Source organism: Callorhinchus milii, unplaced genomic scaffold (genome assembly GCF_018977255.1).
Source record: "Callorhinchus milii isolate IMCB2004 unplaced genomic scaffold, IMCB_Cmil_1.0 Scaffold10, whole genome shotgun sequence".
NCBI classification, from domain to species: Eukaryota; Metazoa; Chordata; class Chondrichthyes; order Chimaeriformes; family Callorhinchidae; genus Callorhinchus; species Callorhinchus milii.
Window position 1 is genome coordinate 5,139,576 of NW_024704751.1, and position 11,524 is coordinate 5,151,099.

General features: G+C 42.7%; 1 protein-coding gene across 1 annotated transcript; it reads right to left on the reverse strand.

Annotated features, from left to right (window-relative positions):
* Positions 1–8,266: 8,266 nt before the first annotated feature.
* On the reverse strand, positions 8,267–9,258 carry LOC103183366 (class A basic helix-loop-helix protein 9). Its single transcript, XM_042338913.1, has one exon. The coding sequence runs from the start codon at positions 9,227–9,229 to the stop codon at positions 8,435–8,437; it is 795 nt and encodes a 264-aa protein (XP_042194847.1). The 5' UTR covers positions 9,230–9,258; the 3' UTR covers positions 8,267–8,434.
* Between the last annotated feature and the right edge of the window lie 2,266 nt (positions 9,259–11,524).

An 11,524-nucleotide genomic window follows, 5' to 3' on the forward strand; every position in this document is an offset into this window, starting at 1 on the left:
GATGAGGATGAAGTGGGCTTTCCGCGCTGCATTCCTGCCACCTCTCGCTGTGACTGATTTTCCCTGTTTGGAGGAGAAGCTGGAGAGCTGCCAGCTGCGTGGCCAGGCTGCAGCATGACTCACTGCCTTTAGGAGGAGAGAAGAGAGGAGAGGAATCATTGATTGACTTTACACTGCGCCAAAAGCTGGACCACTTACACAGGAAAAGCCAGACGATGCTAGTGATCTCGGGCTAATACAAGAGATACCTGCCTCAAGGGGTAAACTCGATACACACACAAGTCTCCTCTTAGATTGTTTTGTTACAGATCATTATGCACATTGATGTAACTGTCTGTTATGTGCCCCTCACCGCCATTACTCCCCCACCCCCACACACCAGCTCAGGCTCCCAGTCAGCCGTGCAAAGCGCTTTGAGACAACCCTGTATTTCGTGTAATCAAATCACATGGTCACTGACTGCCGTAGTTTCACCAACGTAACAGTATTGAGAGAGAGAGAGAGAAAACCACGGCAGGTTGTCCTCCTTCAAAGGGAATTCCCGTAGAGGAGGGAGTTCCTTCCTGTTGGGTTCAGGGCAAGAAACAGAATTAAAAAAAACCTTATTCTATTCAGCCCATTTTTAATAAAGGACCTGAGAACAGAGGAACCAAAGACCACTCAGCAACTCATGCTTTGAAAATGTCTTTATTTAATAATAATAATGCAAAGTTTGTTAGTTCAATTATCACAAATACGACAGAGAGGTAAATAGTACAGACACATGTCCGTATCAAAGTAAATAAATTGACAATTGCTTAATAATAATAATAATAATCCTTGCATTTGATATAGCGCTTTTCACGTCGGGAGGACGTCCCAAAGCGTTTCACAGAACACACTGTAAAGTGAACTGACCGTATATTTGTGGGCGAACGCGGCAGCCAATTGCGCACAGCAATGTCCCACAAACGGCCGTAGATTGAAAATGACCAATTTATTATTGTTTTTGGTTTTGGAGGGATTATTATTAGGCTCTGTGTGGAGTAAGGAAACTTGCCCAAGGTTTCGCCCTCTGCCTGGAATTGAACTCAGGTCTCTCACTTGCAAAGCGAGTGCTCTAACCACTGAGCTACAGGACTCCACGAGTCCATAAGTCGTACAAATCTTGCTTCTTTGATGGAGTCAGTTGATTAAAAGACCCGAACAACAGGCAAAAAAAAAAGTCTTGATTCAGACCCGAAACCTCTTGCTTGAGTAAATGGATCACAAAGTCAACGTTGAATCTTTAATGGTGGACAGTGGAGCTGTGCGCTTTACTCGAAGGTTGTCTTAAGTTGTTATTCTCCTCCCGTTACCTTTAAAACGATTTCAGACCTTCTGGAATTTCTGCAGCTTTCCTTCTTCCTGAAATTGCTGGAGTCAGTGAAAGTTGATGAATTGATGGAACGGTCCAAATCTGACGGATTTTAACCCTGAAGACAAACACATTTGCTTCACCACTTCATAGCGTCACGTGAAATACGGCTCCTGTGTGTGGACAGCACCCGATATGCTATGTCGTGGGCTGAACGATTTGCCACAGGCAGGATGACAATATACAATCGTTCCTTTCTTACGTCTTTGAAGCAACTATCTCACGTAAAAGAATAATAAAATATAATCTGCGGAATTGTTATTACACCTGCAGATTTGTTAAGAGAACACTTTAACACGGCACTGATTAAAACATAAAATTGTTACGGGAACATCGTTATTTTTAACCATTAATTAAAAGAATTATTTGGACCACATGGGTTACATTTTCGGTTATGAAACGGGAACACAACATTCCGCAGTTCCGCCCGTCAGAACTCAACATAAAATTGGTCCTTCACTTCATGGCTGTTTGTGCGACATTACTGTGTGCAAATTGGACTGTGTGTGCCTTGAAATACACAGTCACTGCATTTTACAGTAAATCCTGTAAAGGTTCGGAAACCCTGTTGTTGATTCAGAAATACAATAGCATATGATTTAGATTTACAGAGCACCTTTCACATCAGGAGGACGTCTCAAAGCGCTTGACACCGCTGGCTGGGCATCGATCTAATCTGAAGTGTGGTGAGACGAAGGGACTGGGTGAGGGGAAAGGCGACCGAAAGCAAAGAGGTACGTCTTGAGATGGGGCTAATAATAATAATAATATTAATATTCCTTGTATTTTGATATGGAGCCTTATTACGTTGTCGACACATCTCAAAGCGCTTCACAGGATATCTTGTAAAGTTTTTTTTTTGACTGTGTGTACTGTGGGCCTGATGCTTAACTAAAACTTGTTTTATTTTTTAAAAAAATCTGCTCTCTCTCCCCAGCTCTTTAGATGATTGCTTATTCATGAAAGGGGAAGTAAATATTTGATGCATTACAGTGCATCTCGGGCTGTTTATGGGCAGCGAGCGTTGATGCTTAATGCACCCTTTGCTGCGTGCCGAGCGGTGCAGAAAGTAACAGTCACTCATCCATATTAATCCTGGGAATGCTGCAAAGGCAAGAGACAGATGACCCCTGCCAGCTCAGAGCAGAAGCGTTTTTCAGTGCAATACTGTGGCAATCCTGTTTGGATTGTTGGTAGTAGCTCTATCTACTGGTGGTTCACACGCACGACACCCTCTTTCCATTTCGCCCACTTACAAGGCATTATGCAGCCGGATCAACATCCCTCAATCTTATCCTGTGTTTAATATCTTTCAAATGAACTCGGTGTGCAAAACGAGAAGGTGCCAAGTTTGCACAATTGGCTGCCTGTTTCGCCCGCAAAATACAATTGCTTTCCGCTTTACAGTATATCCTGTCAGACCTCTTGACAGAATGATAAAGCTTTCTATCCAATGCAATTATTATTATTATTATTATTATTATTATTTAATGTTTGCTGCAAATGCTTACCGATTGCTGGAATATGTTATTCCATTCTAAAGGGAGTCCATATTTTTTTTTGCGTCCTTGTTTTTTAACAGGGTTATAGAAATTACGATATAGGACAGACAGAATCAGTCCACTATATAATCATAGAATTATACAGCCCAGAAGGAGGCCATTCGGCCCACCGTGTCTGCGCAGGCTCTTTAAAAAGAACTATCCAAATCAATCCCACTCCCCCGCGCTCTCCCCATAGCCCTGCAAACTTATTCCTCCCCAAACAATTATCCACTTTTCTCTTAAGAGTTATAGAACATGTTGGTGCTCGCTCCTCCATTGGTTACCCAATGCTTCACACCGTACATCAGGGCTTTGAGCTCATTGTCCAGACTGACACTTCCAACACAGAGTGGAGGGAGATACTTTCCTACGGATGGGACTTTAAACCTGCCTTGTCAGTCAGGTGGAGTTACAGATCCCGCAGGTGTTCGATAAGAGAAGAAAGTTTCTCCGTGTGTCCTGGCCAACAAAATCCCAGTTAAACTTGGTCATTCACCTGGTGGCTGTTTGTGGGACATTCCCGTGCGCAGATTGGGTGCCTCGTTCATCCCCAAATCACAAATGAACCCACAAGAATATGACTCAGAGGCAGAAGTATTACCAATTGAGTCAAACCGACCAACTGAATACTACTAATCTATCTCTTTTGTTCGATACATTCCTTTAATGGTGTTAACTTCTGATATCGACCTCTTTTCGTCCCGAGATAAATAATTTGACATAAAAAAGGATTGTGTGTGCACTCGGACTATGATGTTAAACAGGATATGTGCCTCGTGTTATAACACTCTTTCTGTAATTTGTCAATTAAGACAAAATGACTGTTTTCATGTGTGAGGGATGAATTTTAGTTGTCATCGTGAGTTATATCGTTGGAATTCGTTTGACGCTTGTACAGGGTGTTCACAAAGTCCTGTTACTTCCTCCCCTCCCCCCCCTCACACTCCTCTCCCAGGTTTTTTTTCCTTACAGTGAATTTTTATTTTCGTTTGCAGATGAGTGAGTGTGACAATGTCTGATACCAGTTACTTCCTCGTCACTCCATCCATGTTTCGAGAGATGTCGCATTGAACATGGTGATGGATTACAATCTGCCATGGAAATTATGGTGCTCACATATACACACACACACACATATACACATACTGATCTCTGGATGTCCAAATGCAATTAAACACTTCTACTGAATACAATTAAGTACTTTTAAATGCAATTATCATCATTCATCCACACGTTTCAGTTGCTCGTCGGTGCACTGTTTAAAAGAAAACATGGGGTAACAGGACTTGGTGAATTGTGACCCTGTAAATATAAAGTATGAGGTCGATTCATTCTACAGCGTATTCCGTGAAACGCTTTGAGACGTCTGGAAGACGTGATAAGGCGACAACAACAACTTGTATTTATTTAGCGCCCTTCATGCCAGACAGAGTCTCGAGGGCATTTCATCAAATGCAAGGCTTATTATTATTATTATTATTGTTACTATTATCTGCTGTCCTAGTGCATGTGGCATGATGCCAAGTGAGTATGCATTGCTGGGTGCAGAGGAGGCTATCAACATGACTGTACAAGCTGCACAATGTTCCCAAATGCTAAGTGCTTCACACATCACAGAAAGAAGGCAAAGAACACATAAAAACCTTGCTTTCCTCAGGACATGTAGAAATGTCACTTCAATCAATAGTTGCGATCAGGGTTTTCATCAAATACAAAGATTATTATTATTATTATTGTTAAGAATAAATGCTGAGACATTATAGGCACTGTATTTCAATGTAAGGCACTTTATTATTTACTGCTTAAATCAGATGAGAGCAGTGTTGCAATTTCCGTTCGGTATGCTCAGGTATTGTTATTATATCATCAACCATGTCTGTAAACTTTTAATTCTGATTGACTGTTCCCTATTGAAATGTGGGACTTGAACTCACTATCTTCTGACTCAGAGCGCGAGTCATCTCCTTGCTGCGGTTGCCAATTCCCTTCAATTTCTAATCAATTATATTTTGTGAAGAGCTTTATCTCACAATAATAATAATCCTCGCGTTTGACGTAGTGCCTTATTACGTCACTGAGACGTCTCAAAGCGCTTCACAGGATATATTGTGGAGTGGGTTGACTGTGTACTCTGGTGGCAGCCAGTTGCTCACAGCAGTGTCCCACATTTTTTTTTGTTACGTGAAAAGTGGTATATAAATGCAAGTGATTATTATTAATATTATTATTATATAAAACACTGTGCAACAATATGGCACTTAATGGGCAACAAACATCAGATTGAACGTCTTTGTTAAAGCCACTACACCGTGTGAAACTCGGTCACATAGGCAGCGAATCGACTTCAATCCCCCTGGGCTAGGGAGGAAAAATCTGCCAGGTTTCCTGCCTCTGATCTGAGTGTACAATGATTTCTCCCTCTTCCCCCCACCCCACAGTGGGTAGAAGAGTCTGTCAACACTCCCTATTTGGCTCATCAGGTGTCAGTCAGCCAGGCTTAGTTGGTAGCAATCGCCCATGAGTCAGTTGTGGGTTGAAGCCCTTCTTTGCGACTATGAACTCATATCGTCTAGTCTTATGTTCCAATTGAGCAACGCTGCAAAATGCACACACAACAATTCACAGTGAAAAAAGCCTGTGAAGCTCTTCGAGATGTCTCGATGATGTGATAAGGCTCAAAATTAAATGCAAGCATTATCATTGTACTTATTATCCAGCATTTCCCAAGTGTTCTAGAGATACCTGATGGTATTTAATAAGGACCCCCTTGTTTAAAATACATTGAACTTAACTCACATTGGAAAACAAGCTGATTTGCCCAGGGAATGAACAAGTCCTTATGCTGAGAGGAAGGGTGTGCATGCTGATCAGTGAGTTCAGGACTACTATTATAACTCAAAACAGTTCGATCTGAAGTAGGATTTGACCTTGTGCTTTCATCCTAACCCTAAAATTTTGCATTACAATGCGTGGAAGTCTTATAATAATAATAATCCTTGCATTTGATATAGCGCTTTACACGTCTTCTCGACGTCTCAAAGTGCTTCACAGGATAGATTGTAAAGTTAACTGACTGTATATTTGTGGGCGAAACGCAGCAGCCAATTGCGCACAGCAGTGCCCCACAAACAGTCGTGGATTGAAAATGACCAATTTTTTTTTTTTTTTTTTGGAGGGATTATTATTAGGCGTGTGGAGTAAGGAAACTTGCCCAAGGTTTCGCCCTGACCTGCCTGGAATTGAACCCAAGTGTCTCGCTTGCAAAGTGAGTGCTCTAACCATTAAGCGACAGGACTTTGCGATCTGCAGAAGTCTTGTTCTGCTGATTAGTTCATTTTAAAAGGGATTGCCATCCACCATCAAAGGCTTTCTGTTGCATTCTTTGTAAAGGAAATAATCCGTGCTTTTGATACATCATCTTATCTTTTTTTTTACTCTGCAGTGTAGTGGCCGAGTATTTGTAGGCTAACGCAATAACCAATTTGCGCACCGCGATGTCCCACAAACAGTCGTGAAATGAATGACCAAGTTTATGGAGGATTGTTGTCCAGGACACCGGGAGAGAGAATCTTTTCGATTATGGCTTGAGATCTTTACGGTCCGCCTATTAGGGTAGACATGACCTCAATATGATATCTGAGGATGGCACCTCCGACAATTCGGCACTGCATTCATGTGTCAGCCCAGACTATGAGCTCAAAATCCCAATGTCAGGCTCGAAACCGCAACCTTCTGACTCATAAGTGAGAGTGCTAGCAACTGAGTCAGGCATCTCAAAGCGCTTGAAAGCAAGAATGACAACCGAGCCAAACTGACACTACTAAATTCTCTTATTAAGAAATCTGGATTAATTTGGATTGAAAATTCATTGTGCCCCTGTTAATCCTATTTGCTCAAAAAACACGTAGAATCATCAAAACAACCCAGGAAATGTTAGTTCAGCTTCTTTACACTGTTGGCATCAAGCTAATGCACCCAGTCACGTTGCTGAATCCATGGGTTCAAGCCCCACGTCAGGACTTTGACCCCAGTAGTTTGAGTGGTTGCTCTAAGAATATCTCAAGAAAACTAAACTGCCTGTCTACATTTACTGCTGAGGCAACTGATCAATTAGACATATTTCAATAGAAGATAGAATGGTGCCAAACTTGTATTATTGCTCACGTGTACACCATTGTTTACCTGTCTCAGGTGTGACAGTTGAAGGATGCACCAGACTTGGAAAGAATCTTGATCCTGATCCAATACAAACACACAGTCACCACATTTTACAGAAAATCCTGTGAAGCCTTTCAAGATGTTTTGGGTCACGGTGATAATCCTTCCATTTGGTGTAGCGCCTTATCACGTCGGAAGGATGTCTCAAAGCACTTCACAGGAATTAATATGAAATGGAGTGACCGTGTATTCGAAGGCAAACACGGCAGCACGATTGCGCACAGCAATGTCCCACAAACAGCCATGGAGGGAGTGACCAATATTATTTGGGCAATTGTTGGCCAGGACACCAGGATAGAGAAACTCCCTTCTCGTTTCGAATAGTACCATAGGATCTTTAACATCCACCTGAACAGGCAAACAGGACCCCAGTTTAACGTCTCATCCGAACGACGATATCTCCGACAATGCAACACACCCCTCAGCGCTGCATTGGAGCATCGGCTTAGACTGGTTAAAAGCACAATCAGTAAACTCGCGCATTATTTATTTATTATTACAACTGCGTTTTCCTGCTCTTGTAAGACATTACATAGTCTGGAGAAAATCGAGACTAGAATTGTTAAATGAATCACTGGGTCACTTTTTTAAAAAAAAACAAAAACAGTTTTTATTCTTCACATTCGTCGACGTTGCTTTTGTTGAAAGGACAAACATTTAAATATTAAGTTTTTATAACACAAGAAAATGTTGAACAAGTGAAAATTGCCAACATTTGACACTTTCCCGATTGTAAATGGAATTGCAAGAGATTTTACAATTGATGGATGTTACAGAGAATACAGGGCAGATTGAGGGGATTAGACAGTCTGGTTTAAATGCTGGACTTAGATCCAATCCTCATTTACCTATTGCATTATATGGGTGAGTTTTACCTCTCTCGACTGTACTTTTTTCACAAAGGAAAAGGTCGCTTGTTACAGCTGTGAATTAAAGCGAGTCAGGAAGAGACAAATTGTGTCTTGGAAAAGTAAAGTCGTATGAAAAAAATAACCCCCCCCAAAATAAAAATAAAACTTAATTTAAAAACTGCACTTCCACTTTTTTTTTCCTGCAAAATAGTGAGGTTTCTTGAGGAGAAAAAAAGCAATGACTATTACAGGTTGTATTAAAAACGTGTTGTCATTTTCCTTTTTGGGGGTGAGTGGAAGGGGGGGGGGAGAGAGAGAGAGAGGGAGAGAGAGAGAGCAATGGTTGCAATCAATGATAAACGTCAACACCAGTAAACAATTGGGGCTGGAAACTACCTTTGTGATAAAGGCCAGCGACAGTGGGATCAGTGTATTGGGAGAGTCTGCTGGTAGTTGGACCCTGGGAAGCAATTGAATTGCCAGGAGAGAGGTGTGGGAGAGGAGTCCAGAAATGTCTCCATACGGGTGGGATGGCAAGTTGTCCTGACTCCAAGCTGGTAGCTGGTGCTGGGGTAGTAATGGGCACTGGGTGCGAAGCCTTCCTCCTTTGGGCTGGAGCTTTGCTGGAAATACAAGGGTGTCTCAGCCAGGCACTTGCTGTACTGTGGAACTGGGCTGGCTGAGAGGGAGTGAGTCTGTCCGTGGGAAGCCTCTGGGGGCAGGCAGCAGGTCTCTATTGGCATCTGGTAAGTTTGGAGATTCTGATGACCCTCGGCTAAGCCCTGGCACTCAGCGTGGTTGCAGCAAGCCCACCTCGGGTTCTGGGTGGGGGTCGACCTCAGGAACATAGATAGAGAGGAGATCTTGTTGATGGCTCTCCTGAGGGTGGCGATCTTGGACAACCTCTTGCCGTTCAGGTCGTGTTTCAGGGACAACCGCAGCGCGTTGAAAGCCTGGTTATAGTCCAGGATCCTCTTCCTCTCTCTCACGTTAGCAGCAATCCTCCTAGCTTTGGATCTCACGGGTCTAGGGCGCTTCTTACCCTTGGTGTCTTGGGTCTGGTCTGGACTGGAGTCCCTGTTACCTTTGGGGCACTTGGAGTCGGTTCTGTAGCCCTCAGCCTTGTGTTCATCCTCCAGATCCTCGTATACCTCATCATCTTCCCCAGAATAATCCTCTTCTAAGATCCTAACCTGGGTCTTACTATGCAGCTTAGGCATGGTTCCCAGTCAGTCAGTCAGTCAGTCAGTCAGTCAGTCAGTCAGTCTGTCTCCTTCCAACCCTTGACTACAATGACAAGCTCTTTCTCGACCATCAGATCACCTTCCAGGTGAGTCGTCCTCTGAGCTCCTTTCCATATACGACTAACCTCTCCCTCCCACCCTTTCCTTTTTTTAAAAAAAAAACCCAAGGTGTTATTATCCTGCCCCCCACGTGATGTCTTTCATTCCCAGAGGGTGAAATTCTTTCTCTGCCAGACTCGTTTCGTAAGCAATTTTCGCCCAGTTTCCAATCAGCCTGACTGTTAACTCTTTCAACCTGTTCTTAGCCACCAAGAAGTTCTTGAAGTACAGGCTGACCAAAAAAAAAGTAGTCATACGTACCCTTTTTTTTCTGGAAAAAACCCCCCCCACACGCGTACGCAAAAATATCATTTCTTTAAGACCTATTAGACGTTGTAATGGTATCATGACTTTTTGTCACCCTGTATAACAGGCTTTCATTGTGTAAATGTGCTGAATATTAATTCCCCCCCACTCCCCATTAGAATTTAATAGAAACTTGCAGGTGACTGGTTCTAAACCGCAACCTGTGTTTGAGGATTTGGCAAATTCTGGATGACCCATAAATCCCAAGGAAATAGAGGAATCCTAAAAATGATCATGGTTGCATTTGATGTAGCGCCTTATCACATCGTTAAACACATCTCAAAGACCCGGACAGGATTTTATTGTGAAGCGTAGCGACTGTATTTTGTCAGCAAACACAGGGGCCAATTTGTCCACAGCGACGTCCCACAAACAGCCATAAAGTGAGCCACCAGTGTAGACTGGAGAATTTCACTGGCATTAGCATTGGAACGAGTATAGTGTAGATTTACAAGGATGTTACCATGGATGAGTGGATACAACCATCTGAACATCGACTAGAACATTCACAACCTTTGATGGCTATTTATAGCAGCAGTGATACTAAATGCAAGTTTGTGTTTATATAACGTTTGCGGTTCGTTTAAGATAATAAGTACTAACCGCAAACGGTATATACATAGCAACTTGAACGCCCGCCTTTGCCAAGCGAACCTTTGAAATCTTTGAAAGCCTTTCGAATCCTTCAAATCTGGAATGACGGCTCGGGCAGTTTATCTTTGACAAATTGTCGGGACTTATCTGATCAGCAAGGAGTCGAAGGAGGGCCGATTCCCAAATCTTTATCTGAAATACAAACTTCTCCACGGCTACAATTAAGAATCACCCTATTTGTCCACTGTCCTCCGTTGTCCTGTTATTCCTTTGAACCTTGCTAATTTACGTGTCTGCGATACAGCGAGGCGATAAATCACAGCCAGGCAGGCCCCGGGGGCTGTGGAAGGCACTGGACAGCACTTCAAAGGTTAAGACGAAAAGAAAAACCCTCCAGAGAGAGGAAAAAAATATTTTACAATTAGCACCTGCGGTAGTTGTTGACTTTAACCGTCACCCTGAATTACATTGCTGGCGTGGCAGTTGTCTTTAAACGGAACCGTTCGCCTAAATTAATAGATTGCTAACATGCACAAATAAAAGGCAAGTTTCCTGTGATTTACTGTAACGTGAATTCCTGGAAAAGGTACCACTTATCTCTTTATGAGCTATCATTTTGGTTTCTGACGGCAATTTTCTTTTTTTTTTTCTTTTTTTTTCAGCTTGATTCCCCCCTAACCCCCTCTCTCCTTCTATCTCCCCCTTTCCACATACTCACACTCACTCACACCAACACTTACGCGCACACTCTTTCAACTGGGACAACTTGCACTGCAGCTACCAGCAACTCCGAATTGCATTGAGCACAATTTAAATCGGTCAGTCACTCCATGGATGTTTGTGGGGACTTTGCTGTGCGTAAATTGGCTGCACACGTTAATACAGTCACTCCACTTAACAGTATTTCCTGCGAAGCACTTTGAGATCTCCTCCTGACGCGAAAGGCAGTGTATCAAACTGAAGGATTGTTGTTGTTGTTTTGTGAGTCAAAATAACTTTCCCTTTTTCTGACACGTGTGTGTCCTTGCATCAGTTTTACTGTGAAATAACCTGTTAAAAGAGGAATGACGTTAACATGAGTTCTTCCAGAGTACAATTGCTGTGCGCAATTGGCTGCCGCGTTTCGCCCATACATATAAGGTCAATTCACTTTACAGCATATTCTGTGAAGCGCTTTGAGATGCCGAGAAGACGTGAAAAGCGCTATATCAAATGCAAGGTTTATTATTACAAATACAAATCAATCGGTCATGCAATCCATCACTGTCTGTG